The 16,413-nt window shown below is 32.9% G+C and overlaps 1 protein-coding gene across 5 annotated transcripts in view; it reads left to right on the forward strand.

The window, feature by feature from the left end:
• Positions 1-16,413, forward strand: part of Syx1A (Syntaxin 1A) — a 73,331-nt gene that overhangs the window by 55,354 nt on the left and 1,564 nt on the right. The window contains exons 4-8 of one of the 5 annotated variants that reach the window (XM_068773960.1): positions 6,385-6,459; positions 7,013-7,269; positions 8,439-8,576; positions 9,018-9,128; positions 13,486-13,605. In XM_068773960.1, coding sequence (XP_068630061.1) covers positions 6,385-6,459; positions 7,013-7,269; positions 8,439-8,576; positions 9,018-9,128; positions 13,486-13,566 — 662 coding nt within the window. In that variant the 3' untranslated portion in view covers positions 13,567-13,605. Of the gene's footprint in view, positions 1-6,384; positions 6,460-7,012; positions 7,270-8,438; positions 8,577-9,017; positions 9,129-9,796; positions 9,960-10,963; positions 13,313-13,485; positions 13,606-16,413 lie in introns of those variants that run through there. The other 4 variants (XM_068773961.1, XM_068773962.1, XM_068773963.1 and 1 more) reach the window with 4 other exon arrangements.

Here is a 16,413-nt window from a genome sequence, read left to right on the forward strand (position 1 = left end):
AATCAAGAATTGAAGTTTAGCGTTTGGAAAAGAACAAAGTATTTTCATACAAATTTACTTAACTACAAAATGAATATGCAATGGACGTGTGAGAAGTGTACACATAGCGATGCTTACAACATTCAGTTTCAATGATATTCGCACATATAATAACTTTGTCGTAAATGTATATAGTTTTCATATCAGCGCTATTGCGCCACATTAAGTATTGCTCGCACAGCGCATACAGTTACCAGGATAATACACAACTGTTGCATATTCTCACGGCACAGTCGGATTCCTTTATAACCATATCTAAGACATACTCTTTCGTCATCTATTAGTTAGCGGAACAATTGCATGGAATCTTTTAAAAAAAATTCTATATTTTTTATACTGACGCCTGTCAAGTCATGTTGTAATCACATCTGTTATCGTAATAAAAGAAATCTAGTAAATTGGTTTAGAAATAATAAAATGAAGTAAATTATTATCTATTAATTAATGTTAAGCACTGACATAATTGTGGATATATAACTTTTCTTATCTTAGAATATTTATCTTTACAAAAATTGGGAGAAGCAAGTTAATTATTGTAGTCAACACAAAATGAATCACCTTTGTTTTATCCGTATAACTTCCAGTGTTTGACATGGGGCTCCAGCATTCATTTTCAAAAAGACTGACAACGGTATGCATCATGCATCTTTCGAGGACCTTATCAGTCTGTTCACCTTATGGGTTGACGTCCATTGTTGCGCTTGCTCTTACCGTTCCAGGATATTAAGGTTCTTCCATCTATCTGTTCTGCGTACTATGCCAACTGTCCAATGCCAATTCAACTCACTAATCCGCTGGACTGTGTCTATAATCACTTAACGGATGTTTCGTAACGTTAGAGATACACCGTGACAAGCGTTCTTTGTACGCTTATCGAATTATGATTATAATTTGTTACTCAATAGATCACTTTACCACATATATTTTACAATACACGATTGTTGTGTAACTATGATCCTTAAAAGTATACAAAAATGTCAAGAAATTACATTTTTGTAACAAGGGGATCTGCGATATCTAATACGTAGGAAGATACTTTTAATTTGTAAATACGAGCAGATTCATTTTAACCTAATATTTTTAACAGAATTCAAATAAAGGACGAAATATGTTTGCGCCTTTTCTATAAAGCAACTTTCTATAGAGCATAGTCTTTAAGATACATATTTATACTTTTATAAAATATCTTCAATGTAACTTTATTTTTCAAATTTTATTATTTACAACGAGTGATTGTGAATGATTTTGTTGATATTTGTGAGTTGCAAAGATAGTCGCCATCATGTTAACATCAATATACCTCAGCCAGACCTCAACCTATTTCTTATTTACTTCTTGTTGATATCATAAATCAGTATATGTGCCACGCGTTACTTTTTTTTTTGCTTTTAGTTCGCAGAGAATAGTTTTTTTGATCATCTAATTTAAACGATTTTAAATTTTGATGCCATCATCATTTCCAGTGCTAAACATAAGGCTCACCCCTTGATTTTCAATAAGACTGACTGGTTGAAAATGGCCTGCATCCCATACGAGAACATTAAAATTCACTTCCTTTGCTACGCTTAGCGGCTATCTGTTCTGCGCACTGCCACTACAACTTATCGATCCACAAGTCTGTCAGTTATGTTCGTTCGTCTATTCATTCCTAATTCTATTTTTGTAGAAAAATCTCTTATCCTATCCATAGTTAGTTGAGCGACGTCTGTCGGTTTGCCAATGAGGTATGAAGAATATTGACGTAGATAAAAATTTTTTTCTATGAAATACCGCGTCTAATACGTAACACAGCCGCATAATTTTATTACGCCTCGTACGGCGCCTATTTAAATAAAAGTAAATTAGTGGTATTAATGTGTCGTGTTATATTAATATTTTAGTAAAAAAGGGCAGTATAAATTTATGCTACGCAATAGTTTAAGTTTGCCTAATTTTAGACGTATCTAATTAATTTTTAATTTAAGCATAGCATCTTCGTCTAAAATATAGATAAATCAATATAACATAATTCTATATGAAAATAAAAAGAATTTAACCAGAAGTGAAGTGTTACACGCGCCGGCCAGCGATCGATGAATCAAGTCCCAGTAGGTGTGGGTCAACAAGTTTCCGTTCTTCCATTGCATATATATTGTATATATCACTCATTAATATAATTTCTTTTCGTATATATAAAAAGCTCATCTTTTGTCCAGTCTGTGAAGCTAAATAAGGTAACCGGTGGGAGAAATGTTTGTTACAGAATTTTTTTAACAGTACTAGGTAAATAATGGGACACACAATTTTACTGGGCATCAATAACTGTAATGAAATAAAGATGCTTTTACATGTGGCGTCTTATTTAAAAAGTACCCTTGTAATATTTTTTATCGTCGTCTCTTTAGTTGATGAAGAAACCGCCCCAATTTCTTTGATAACTTACCATCATTGTCTGAGAAACAAACAAGGTTATAGATTAAAAAAAACCTAGAATATCCAAAAACAGGTTAAATAGAAACCAGTCAATCCAATCGATAACAGAGCTCTCCTTATGAATGAGTTAATCGTGTTTATTTTCTGGTATTTGATGACTGAAGAATACAGTATAGCAAAAGAGGGTTTTTTTATAATTTTCTTACGAATATTACGTCATCTATTTACGAACACAATACGGAAAGTTTAGTACTCTTCCTTTTCGCCGCTTCCTCAATAACCAGTCTCCTTTTATTCGCGAAATTGTTTTAGTGAATCGAGGTCAAGCAGTTTTATAGGATAGTAAAGTTTATAATAAAGAAACGCCTGCTATATTTACTACAGCCATATGTGTGCAATTTAAAAACTAAAATTATGTAACTTGTCTTTATTTATTTCGTAATGAAGGAAATACACTCAATTTTTGTACATAATTTTTTTAGCGTGAAGTTCTAAAAGCTTTTAAAAATTCTAATTTTGACATAGCATACACAAATTTATCTATGCAGCAACAAAATACAATTACTACAAACCCCGGTATTGATCCAATCCGTAACAATCGAGCACGCTTGTTATCGAGTAGCGATGAAATAGTTGCAAAATTGATTTTTATTTATATTTTTAAGTTTTATACTTATGTATTAATATTTTACTATAACTTAATTTTTTTGCAATTAAAATTTATTTCTTTTTATACATACTCATGTAATATGAAAAAACATCCAAAGGAAATTATAATGAATAATTTCCTATGCACGTTTTTTTTGGAAAAATATTAGGATTTTCCTTATTACGTAATTTTTTAAACTTGTGAAACATAGGTTCAAACTACTCTTATCTTATATGTTTTTTATGTATATTTTAAGCACGCCTTTTTACCGAACGTATCTACCGTATAAAAGTAAGTCGGGGGTAGATGTGATGTGTTAATTTGGCAGAAGTAGTTTTGTCGGATACATCGCGTGATTAGCGTCGTTGATGTAATAATTTAGCGTGGTACGAAACAGGACACCTCGTTATAACGGGCGAAGTTCGTTATCGCAGCGAGCGCACGCGTATCCGTACGCTATTTACTCTGCACGTTACCTCATTATCGTTGATAAGTTAGCATACACACGCTGCTATGTTCATTAATTGTTTTACGTCTGTGTGTACACTTATTATGTATATACCATTAAAATACTTCGGTTCTATACCAATTAATTGTTTGTGTTGTATTATTCTGAAACGCACTCTCTCACTGCGAGCCTCATTGGCAAGTTCGCAGTCGCTTAACGGTTCATATAGAAGTATACTGGGGATTTCTTACAATATTCAATCAGGAATGGGAAAATCCGTAGATGAAAGAAAGGACCTAACATGCACAACGTTTTTGAATTAGCAGCGGTCAGGGCTTAAAGATACTGTAGTGGAGACTAATCTGGCAATTTCAGCAAAGTACATCCACCCATATAATGAAGTGACGATCTTGTTAAGGTTCAAACCAGTCCTATTGAAAATCTAAGGGGGCGTCTAAATCCAGCTGAGGACGTCGGTTATGGCTGAAATTATGATAATTATATATGATTTACGCAGCGTGGGTAGGCATGGGTGGTCGCGAAGAGTCGCTGGATGCGTGCAGCGCAGGACCGGTAATCATTGGCGATCTTTGGGGAAGGCTTATGGCTTACAGTACGCGTCCGTCGTCTGAAAAGAAGAAGAATAATATATTATATAAATTTCATTCAAAGCGACAATATTTAATTTTACATTTATATTACAATATCTCTCACAAAATTAAATTTCAAATAAAAATTAGATTTCATTTTGTAGCCGCTTTGGCCACTAGCCAGCTATTAAGTAATATTTCACAATTGACAGTCAAATTTTTGTGCTCTATTTCAATTAAATCTACCAAGACGCCTGACTGTATAAATATGTACTTTTAAATCTATTATTCATGAATAAACAGTTTCATTATTAAGCTTCATGAACCTGTTGAAGTTTTGTGAGAAACTTGCACTTTTTCAATCAATTAAAAATTTAATATACTTTTAATAATATATATCATATAAAAGAATAAAAATATAGATATTTCTTATTAATCATACACAGGATGATTGCTTATAAGTGTAATAGCTTTAAAAAGGTGTACGCATAAATCATTTGTCAACAAAAAGCATATCCGCCTATTTCCAATCACCCTGTTTAAAGTGATTACTCTGAAATTTGTTACATTATTTATTTTTTCTATTAAAATGCGACTGACCAATAAATTATGGCAGTATTAGGTCTGCAGGGATATGTAGTAACTAATAATTAATTTTAATATACAGTAATCTTAATTTTGTAAACGGTCTTTCTTACTTTAATGTATTTCAGTTATTTAAAAAATCATTGATTTTAGGTTAGAGAGTACCATAAATTAATTGAGGTCAAATGGGCTATATACCCTTAAAGCCTTTAAGACCCTATCTATAGTTGATCTTTTTGTAGACATTTACCACACATTTATATCATTGATATCTACGTTACATAATTTAAAAAGATTTTTTAATAATCATATATATTAAAACACGATCCTTAAAGAAACATTTGTTATTTTGATTTAGCAAGTTTATTTATATGGTTTGATTATTGGAACTTTATTATTGCTTACTGTTTAAAGTAAATGAATTTGATACTGTGACATTTAGCAGCAGCTGCAATAGAGATAGATTTGCAGATATCCAGTCCGCCCCAGTTCTAAAATTGCGTGGGAAATGGTGCCTACGCCCGTCCGTAGTTACACGGGATCCAACTACCGCCCACTTTTGCTTTAGAAGCTTTAATAATATCTACGGGTATTAAACGTTGCGGAGCACGCCTGAAATAATATTAACCATCCATCTGATAGTTCATAAATGATTCTAATAGCACTACGGGGAACGTGTGGGTTCAGAAATCTGAACTAATACGCTGATGTTACATTTAACCTTTGATTATAATTTTGTTAATTTACTGATTTTTTTTATGAACAATTATTTACTGGTGGATAATTCTTGAATTTTTTTTACTAGATTGGCAATAAAGCATAACGCATTACAATGCCCGCCATAATACACAAGATATTGAATTATATTTTGTATGAAACCACATTCGCGCTCTTCACTTTGAGATATATAGTTAGTCCCAGCCAATTAATTATACTGTCGCGTGGTGCCCTGACAACGGAACAGACCGGAGATAAAGCTGGAGATACCTTCCACTAGCAAAGAGTATGTCTTTCTTACACAGTAATTGCTAATCAATTTTAGAAAAATTGTTTACCATACAACCAGTTACAATTTGACTTTATTATCACATTGTACAAAAACCTTAATGTGCTAGTAAGGATTTCTTTATATATTTAGGCATCAATATTTACATATATAATCTATTTATGTAAGAAATTTACAACTATGTTTAAACACATTACGATATCTTTGGAACAATAAGGCTCAGAAACGTGAAATTTGGTAAAAATATTCCTTTTGTATTGGAGAGGTCAACTATGATTTTACGAAATTCCACCCGCGGAGGAAGGGTTAAAAAAAGTAGGTGTTTTAAGAAAATGCGTGTAGTTAAATTATACACATATAGAAATAAAACTTGGGCAGAATTTTTTTTAATTTTATGGAATTACATGGACAAGAGGCAGTGTGGGGGACGCGAAGTGGATTGGAGATAGTTAGTATCTAAGTTCTTTGTAAGTTTATCTTTAATTCAATAACACTCGCAGAAGGTATTTAATAATTGTTTTTGCAAAGTTATGAATAGAGCATATAAATCATGTTTTGTTAAGAGAATAAAATTTTTATGTTACTTGATACTGTATATTGTATTTACGTGTTTAAATGTAATTTTTTGTAATGATGATTTGTGTTTTATTTTTAGAAACAAAGCACGAATTAGAAGATCTCATGGCTGATATTAAGAAAACTGCCAACAAAGTTAGAGGAAAATTAAAACGTAAGTATTTTATCCGATGGTTATCCGTAATAATATGTTATATTTCTAAATGGTCATTTGAACAATATACTTTTAACGCTTTTTTTTAAATTAACCGATAACTATAATTCTCACGCAAGTTGTGTTTGTCTTACTATGAAGGTTTGATTCCAGTATGTGCAAAAAAAATTTTTTAAGTGTCTGCTTTTCGACTTTTTTATAGTAAAAATCAATAATAAAATAATTTTGCCTTATTAATATAAAAACATCAAGTTAATAACTCCTGATAAAAATTGAGTTTGATACACATGGATCTTATTGATAAAATATTTGTTAACGTATATGCTTTTGATATTAGTGGCTTTCTTGATTATTTAAAAATAAAATATTATCCACCATACGCTAAAGGTAGTAATAAAATTACCTGGTATTTCGTTTTGTTTAATTGCCTTCACATTAAGGCTTATCTTAATCTTTATTAAGTACCGGATCCAGTAAAAAAGACATGAGTTTTTATCCATATATTATGGCTACATTTAATTATTTACTAATCGATCGCTTCGACAATCCACAGACATAGAGCAGAACATTGAACAAGAGGAGCACTCGAACAAATCATCAGCAGATCTGAGGATAAGAAAAACGCAGCACTCGACGCTGTCGCGTAAGTTCGTGGAGGTGATGACCGAGTACAACCGCACGCAGACGGACTACCGAGATCGCTGCAAGAACCGGATACTGCGACAGCTGGAGATCACGGGCCGTGCGACCACCGACGACGAGCTCGAAGCCATGCTCGAACAGGACAACCCTGCCGTCTTTACTCAAGGCGTGAGTAATTTCACCTTTTTTACTTAAAATATTTTTATTCTTTCAACGAGAAATGATCTTCAAGAGAACCAAGGTAGGTCACCGATATAGCACGCAAAATTGATCGTCTGAAGTGACAGTGAGTTGGGCACCCCGCTCGTGCAAGCGACAACGGCTGTTGAGACCGGAAATTTCTCAAGAGGCGACCGGCGTGGGAAAACACCCCTACTATATGCGTACAGTGCAAGACCGATCATTGTAACGATCTGTGGGAGAGATGACGAAGAGAGAGATGGTGATTATGAACTATCAGAATATTTTTAATTTTTGAGACAATTTTGGTGCATTTGTGGTGGTTCGGACAGAGAAGAGACGTGGGCATAAATTATGTACTTTTTTATTAGATCTAATCAATCGTCGATTAGGACATATGTTATGATTTGTGTAGACAGTCCTGTCTGCAATAATTAAAATGACGACAACATAATTTAAAATACTTAAAAGTTTAATAAGAAATTAAATTCAATATGTAAATTATTTTCTTCCATTTATTACCTTTTACTTATTATCAATGTTATAAAATTAAGCAAATGACGTTTTTTTTGGTGTTCAAGAGGTTTGGTGCGTCAGCTTTAGCCAGGTGTAAAAGATTAACTGAACGTAGTTAAGCAAACAAGATCCTACCAACACTAAGAAAGTTTGGAGAAAAGGGAGTTTTAAAATAACAAGCTAAAAAGCAGTAAATTTAAATAGCTTAAGTAGCACACTAAAAAGTGACGACTAGTATCAGAATAATAAGCAAATCTTTGGCACCAAGTGACACGGATTTCTTCTTTATTTTCTAAACCCATTTTAAAAAGAAAGACAAAAACGATATTGGAAGACGCAGGCAGCTTTCGAGCCGGTCATATTTGACATCAATGAGGGAGGCCTAAGTTCAGTAGTGGACGTTTTACGACTGAAATAATAATGATGACGATGATGATCTATATTTATCGAGTTAGTATCGTTAGGTGTACTTAAATTTATGGTCAATCGATGACCAAATGCCAAGACTGATGATAATTATATTTTTATACGTTTATTTAACTACGTTCAACTATTGCAGCGTTAAAGTTTCATCACAGTTTCCATATGTACTGTTTATAATGATTATCATTATCACTAACACACATTGTATGAAATTGCAGATAATAATGGAGACTCAGCAAGCCAAGCAGACATTGGCCGACATCGAGGCGCGGCATGCTGATATTATCAAGCTGGAGACATCCATCCGCGAGCTGCACGACATGTTCATGGACATGGCCATGCTCGTCGAGAGTCAGGTCACTCATTTAAATATTACATTGCAGGTTTACGGCCTCCCCGTCAAACTCGACGACAATCTCTGAGCATTGAGAGTGAAGGAGTTTATGTCACAAACATGACTGTGCACCGTCATGGTTTCCAAACTTCGTTACTGACGTGATGATCAAATAATCATTGCAAATGTAATTTTTGTTAGTCGATAAATCTTTGTAAATATTACATGTAACATATCCCGAAGAAAAAAAGCACCACTGGGAATCAGAGTTTAAATTCGGCTGACATCTTTACATTCTCGTTTTAGCATTGCATGATATTAAATTAATGTTAAAAGCTTCATAGTCTATAATAAATAAGAAACAATGTGTTCCAAAAGTGGAACTCCTTTTGTTATTTGATCACGAGGTATTAGAAATTTATTTAGATAATTCTAGAATTAAACAAAGCTCCTATGGATACAGGGAGAGATGATCGACCGCATTGAGTATCATGTTGAGCACGCTGTGGACTATGTCCAAACTGCCACACAAGACACAAAGAAGGCCCTAAAATATCAGAGCAAAGCCCGGCGGGTGAGTTATATACATACACGTCGGATCATTCGTTGCTAATGCGTTTTTGTTTTATTTGTTCTCCCACCCGTACCCACCTATAATCCTTCCCAATTTCCGATCCATGTTATCCTTTTGTATCGTGGACGGCGCATATGAAATCCTTTATTTTGTTTACGTTGTCGATCCGGTGATTGGTTCACACCATTTTTATGTTTACCATTAATTTTATACCACTTGTGCATCCACGGTTTCGCTTTAAGTGTAATGTTTTAATTGTTCATGTTTTCTAAACTAACACTTGGTGGTAACGGGCTTCTTACTTTAACATACTTTCTGTGTCACTGATTTGACTTTGGTTTGGTGTGTGCGTAATTTGCCTCTTCTTCTTTGGTTGTATTTGTTATTTAATTCTGTATTAATCTTACTAAAAAGATTTATGCGGTAGTCTGTATTATGTAACGAATATTTAATAATTGTAACAACTAAACATTCTGTAATTTATAAATATTTCACTTTATATTGTAACATATAATACATTATAACAAACATCGTCGATGTGCATATACTTTGGTGTTTCGGGCGAATATAAAAATGTTAACACTTCGGGTAAAACGTTCTGTGTTAGGGGTGGCTGTATGCTTGACCACTGTAATAAAACCGTATGAACCAATCGGCCGTACACATAGTTCGAACGTGCGTCCTGTTCCCTCCCAGCGGCTCTGACCTTAGTGCGAGCAGGGCGAACTGATAGACCGCATTGAGTACCACGTCATGGAGACCACTGACTACGTGGACTCGGGGCAAAAGGAACTGGAACATGCTCTCGACTGGGCGCAGAAAGCTCGCAAGGTAACCCCGGCGACTGGACTTACCGTTTCCTTCCGTTCGGATAACATAACATGTGTACATCTTTTACTAAAACATCAATTTCTGTCGAGCACTTTGTAGTGTATTTCAAAATGGGAGAAGCTTCGACTAAACCTTCTTATGTACTTCTATATCAAATTTCTTATATTTTTAATGTGAGAAAAATATTATATTCACTTACAGAGATGAATTTCAAGAATAACAAATCAAATATAACTCTTTTCTATTTCAAAACTAATACCTTTTACAATTTAAATTTTCTTCAAAATTGTTTACAAATGAAATGCATGTAAATACTAACTATTGAAGTAATATGCATGGTATGATATTGAAAGAAATGAAAAGAGGCTTAGATTTCCGGAACTAACAAAACTATTGACTTTAATGAATACAAATCGAAACGAGCGTCAGAAGTTATTTCAAATTCGTTCGAAGCATGCCAATTTAAAAATTGTAATTTAACGTCAGATTCAAATAATTTAACATTAACACATATAGCATAGTGATATTCGGAATATTTGTCATATAAATTAAGCGACGCCATTAATAATTGTTTATGGCTTTATCACAACTGCACCAAGCATTGTTATTGTATATATTGTGACGTGGAACTTGTTGTATGTTGTGTTTGCCCAGTGCTTTGGTTTCGCGGCAATATTGGAAGCTTTCAATTTAGTATCACTTGTCAAAGAGTAGAGAGCCAAAATATATTTTCTTTTTCTTGTCGCAGTGTTAATATTATCATTTGGTAGTGTTAACAATTTAATTTGACAAATAAAACGTTATGTAAATTTTTAAAAGGAAAATGTATTTGGTTTAAAAGGAAAATGGTTTGGTTACTTTTATATTTTGTTTGGTGATGGTCAGTTATATTTGTTTTAAAAGTTTCTTTGTTTACTTTTTACATGAATTATATCACTAAATCACTTGGTGTTTATTTATCGCAGCGACCTCATTTTCTTTTTGTTTTTTCTTTGTCATTGCAGAAAAAAATCTTCATCATAATATGCCTGTCCATTACCCTGGTTATATTAATAATTGTACTCGCGGTCGTGCTGAGTTAAACGCCGAACGAAGAATCTGATTTAGTGACGACACCCAGCGAATCAAATGCAGGAGGATTTTGGTATAAACGATTTGAAAGGAATAACGTCTTGACATTTTTTACGTCCAATACGCATTAAAAGAGCAAACTACATATGCTTATACTGGGATGCATAACAGGTGACAATAATTCTGAAATGTTATGCTGGTTTTCCTATGCTGCAAGCAATAAAAAGCACAAACTATATGAGGAATGTGTTTAGTTTATTTGAAATTGTGCTATTTTGGTGGAAACAGTCATAATATCGTTGTTATCCACATAACGTCCTGCCTACTTTCAAGTTAAGAAATATTCAAATTTCCTAAGTTATAATATCACGATATACGATTCAAAATATTCTCAGGAGTTAATAAAAAATTATGCCAATTATTATATCAATGTCAAACGTTAGTTTGGTATAAGAAATTAAAGTCATTTACATAACAAATATTTTTCTAAACATTAGCCTTCATATCTATTCCACCTATAATTTTGATGGTGCATTACTAGATGTGAAATATTTTCTTTTTATACATAGTCGTATATGTTACAGCCTTAATTATGTATAAGCCTGTAGCTCCAAAACATTCTTTAGACATCAACATTTTATTCCATATCAATCTGTCTTAAATTAAACGAATATATTATTGGTTGGAACATATATACGATCTATGGTGTGTGCGTAAGTGTTTGTCAGTAAACGAAATACGTCGAGCCATCTGTTCTCATATCTCATGTGCGTTTTGTCAGTCGCGCCCACCCAGTCTCACATATCTCGGGGAGTGCCTAACACTTATGCACACAACATAAAATGCTATTGTATAAAAAAAATATCAACTTGAAGAGTTACCCTAATATACGATTATATTAAGCGTGTGAAATAAATGTCTGTACTACATGCTTTAAGGGATTTAGCAAATATAAATCATGCAATGAAGACAATATAAAGTGCAATAAATATATTGTGCTTTAGAAATAAGATAAGCACTAATTTAAATAATACTGGTGTTAATATATGCTATGGATGATTATTTATAATACATAAGTCATTGTACATAATGCCTTGATACTGGAACATTTGCTAGTTTGTATGTTTCGAATGTGTATCCCAGTTTATTAACTTAAGTTAATTAGTTCGATATCATTGTGAATATATTATTTAAAGAAATATCACAATAATGTATGCAGAGGTACTTTATTATTTACATGCATTCATTTCTCACTTTATCTGTAAATTATACATTTTCAGTGAGCAACTCACTATAGGGCACCGAAATCAAAGTACACAAAATTCTTTTTTTATAGTTATTTACTGTCCTAATTAAAGTAAACTATTGATTTACTTTCAAAAGCTGTTTAGAACTTTTTGTTGTTGATAAATGATTAGTGTTGTTAATTTAAAATTGTTGTAATATTTCATCTAGTGAACGTCAGTTGCATTATCTAGTTGTTTCTAACGCAGCAAACAGTATTTTAGATTTAGTTGATAGCACAAAATTCATTAATGCTTCTATAATGTTCGTAGCCAGAGCAGATAATCTATTTATTGTCAATATACAAGTTCTCACGAGACATTTTCTTATAGAGTACTTACTATTTATGTCTTGTTATTGTAATAGTTCAGTGTTAGTACATCAAGATTTTATATCAGTATTTGTACCTCAAATATTTCTATTCTTTGTTAATTCACTTGCATTTATTGGCAGCATTTTAACACAACTACATTAAATATATTAGCTGATACTTAATTGCTGATAGCTGATACTCCCCGCACAAAACTAATGTTATCATAATTGTGAAACGTGCAGTTAAAATTAACTGATGATTTGTTTGAACCAATAGAAGTTGGTTAATGTTCCTGTGTAGTATACCACTTAATTAGATGACATTTGTAATCATATCCACATTCAACAATAGTTTGCCAACATTTAGTCGAATATCGCTCTTAGAGATCTCAGGAGTTAAGTCATCTGCGTAAGGGGTAAACTACGCATTAATTTAATTAAAAGACTGTGAGATATAATTTAATGCCATTTTCATTATTATTAATTATTACTTAATTATATAAATAACCCGGCTAGAGGTTTTGTTTTTGTTTCATAGGCAAGCGTCGAGTCCTGAATTATATATCCCTTCCAAGAGAAGGCAGTTAGTTACAAATTTGTTTATAATTCGTGTATTCTAAAAGAATTACTCATGATGTAAATATGTTCAGAATTATGGATAATTACATTTATTTATTTTATTTCGATATATTTATTTTCATTTTAACACCTCTGTACCCGATAAGGCAAATGACGCACCCACTCGAACGATCCGAAGCCTTCCAGTGTTACCTTTGTTGATGTGTTAAATTGAATGCGAGAAAAAGCCTCGCCGAGCGAGTTTAAAGCGTACTGTTGCATGCCCGCCATTCGACAACAGAAGAAGATCATGATCCTAGTGTGCCTGCTCGTACTGGGCCTGGTTATCGTGGGCTACGTGACGAGCCAGTTCACCGGCTGAGGGCGACCGACGCGAACTCGCACCGCCAAATGCTCAAAGGTAAAGTGTGCGCCTCGGCGAGCCAACTCCACGCTGTCGCCGACGACGCGTGCCAGTTGCCTCGCCGCTCTCTTCTATCTACTAACGTGTCGTATTTATCCCCTGTGCAGAAGAAGATAATGATTATGCTGTGCCTGCTCGTGCTCGGCCTCATTGCGACCGGATACGTGTATAACACGTTCTTCTAAGCGCGGGAGTTTCAGGTTTGACGCGCTCACAAGGCTTCCATAGTCAGCATTCATAGTTAGACCTACTGTTCTTTATCAGACCATTGAGTAGAGGCTGTTGGACATTTAGATATGATCAGATCATATCGCTTCCCACACGATCCTTTAGGTCTCAGCGAGGCTCATTACAGTTAAAGAAGCAGCATATTCGAAAAGAAAGCACAGATGCATGAACCATATAGGCAGAGGTAATTTAGTTTGTATAGATCTTACAACAATATATTACCACAGTAATGTACATATTAAAATTATAACACGAACGAATAAGCTTTTATATAGTCCATCATTGCGTAATTAGTAATGAAAAGCTAATATATTACAATATCTTTGCCAATATTTAAATATTATAGCATTCAGTTTTACGTAGATATTCTAAGTGATGATAAATTTCCAAAATGTATGATGATTTTTAGTCAAAAATATAGTAGAAAGTTATACTTTCGTCTATCGACATCAGAGTTAACCAAATTAAATGCATGCATTCATAAATACAATTATAACTTAGTACATAGGGCTCATAAGCTAATTATATAAGTATTTAGCACAAGTTGCCTAGTGAAATCTTTTGCAATGGCCTCTGTCATAATTGAAACACGGCAAGTAAACACCTGATTTGGACAACTCTGATGTTGTATATTTATCATGACTTAACAAAAGGGTTGTGTCCAATTTTCAGCTCTTAATTATTTTTTTAAAATTTAATTTGTTTCTTATATTAAGCACAGTATTTTGACCAAAAATTAAGAACTTTTAGTTAACTTTATTCGAGTGATTACGATTCCTTTACATCTGGTGACTCCAACGTGTGTCTGATCACGGTTACCGAACAAGTAGATGTTTAGGGAATGCTAAATTGGTATTATCGAAAAATGACAGCAATAAACCTATGTCTCCTAGCGGGGGTGCCTTTCACACTAGTAACCCTATGGAGCTTCCGCCTAAGCGGTCTAAGACCTTAGCCTCGACCTTGAAAGAGAGCTTAAACTAGCTAAGCCTCCTCGAACTGGCGGAATCTGCGATTCCATTTGAGCAGTAATAAAAGTCTGGTTTCGAAAAAAAAAATGGATGAAAAGTACAGATCACCTTGCTCTTATTCATGCGTTTAACGCGATGCCAATGAAATGAAAACGTAACAGTAAAGCTTGATCTAGCAAGACAAATTTTCAATACTTTAATTCGCATTCGTAATAGTAAAACGTTTTTGTACTACATTCGCCGGACAAAGTTAAGTTAGTACTCTTTAACACAATTTTTATAAGCAATTTAAAGAAATAGATAATTGTAGTGGGCGTCAACAATTGTAAAGGGATGTAAAGATGCGTTTACAATATACAAAAGATTTTTGAAAAATTACTTAAGAACATGTTGTTTTTCACTGTGTGTTAATTTACAAATTGGACCACCCTATGATTATTCTTCATTGAATTTAAGCACTTATTTTCTTATCTTTTTGCACCTCTATTTTTAAGTTGTTTTTTTTATATATTTCTTAACTTTTATAACTTCTTCAATTTCTAACTTTTCTTCTATTTATTATATTTTTATAAAACTTCTATTATATGTAGGAGTTATAATAAATCTACAGAAATATAATAACGCCCGAAAACAATTCAGTATTTTAATATTTACACCTACTTTCGCCGAATTTGTAGCTAGTCGGAGAGGCAGTGACCTTATTCGATGACGACTACCTACTCACGGATTAAAATAGAAGGAGCAATAATGTTTTATTACCAAAAAGCTTTTAAATTTTACATTATATTTGCAATTATCGTTTATATTAAACAATTGATGAATCCTACCTTATTATGTGAAATGTTAAATTCTAAATAAAACTCGCCTAGTGTTACAAAATGTTAGCCATTCAAAATTATTAAACAGGAACAGTCTGGCTACTTATGTGATCCTTTTTAAGTTGTTCTAAATATGGCTCAAAGTTGATTAGTTAGGTGATTAAACATACCAGAATTAGTAAACTCACAAAACATTTACAATTAAGGTTTGTAATTATTTCGTTATGGTAATTAACATTATTATTATTTTATTATATGCCATGAATATCGCGTGTTGCTATGGACGATTGGTACACAGTATCAAAAGGCTTACATTTAAAATGAAATAGGAGGGAACTACCATTTAACGGTTTATATCATAATTTCATATAAATAAAGAGTCCGTACAATTTTTACAACATAATGTTTGTAACAGAATTATAACTACCAAGTGCCCGATAATCTTATAATATGTATAATATTTTCTAAGAAAATTTCATAGATATTATGTGCTTTTTTTCGATAATTTCTGTTAAACTGTCATATGATTAAATATATAGGTGTGGCATAAGTTATACAGAAAATTAAATATGGCTATCAATGTAGAGTCGTGATATATTTACAATATACAGTCGTGGTCATGCAATTAAGAGCGATTGTAATTTCTAAAAATTTTTATATCAAAATCATTAAATTTGTTGTTAGGTGTTTCTTTGTATATATAACTTATTGTGTTGTGAAATAACCATATGAACAATCGTAATTAGGATTATAGAATAAAATCGCCTTTCTTTTTCTAAATTTTATTT

This window comes from Battus philenor, unplaced genomic scaffold (assembly GCF_028537555.1).
Source record: "Battus philenor isolate CCGP_79_NKW_IND1 unplaced genomic scaffold, ilBatPhil1.0.hap1 SCAF_6, whole genome shotgun sequence".
NCBI lineage: Eukaryota > Metazoa > Arthropoda > Insecta > Lepidoptera > Papilionidae > Battus > Battus philenor.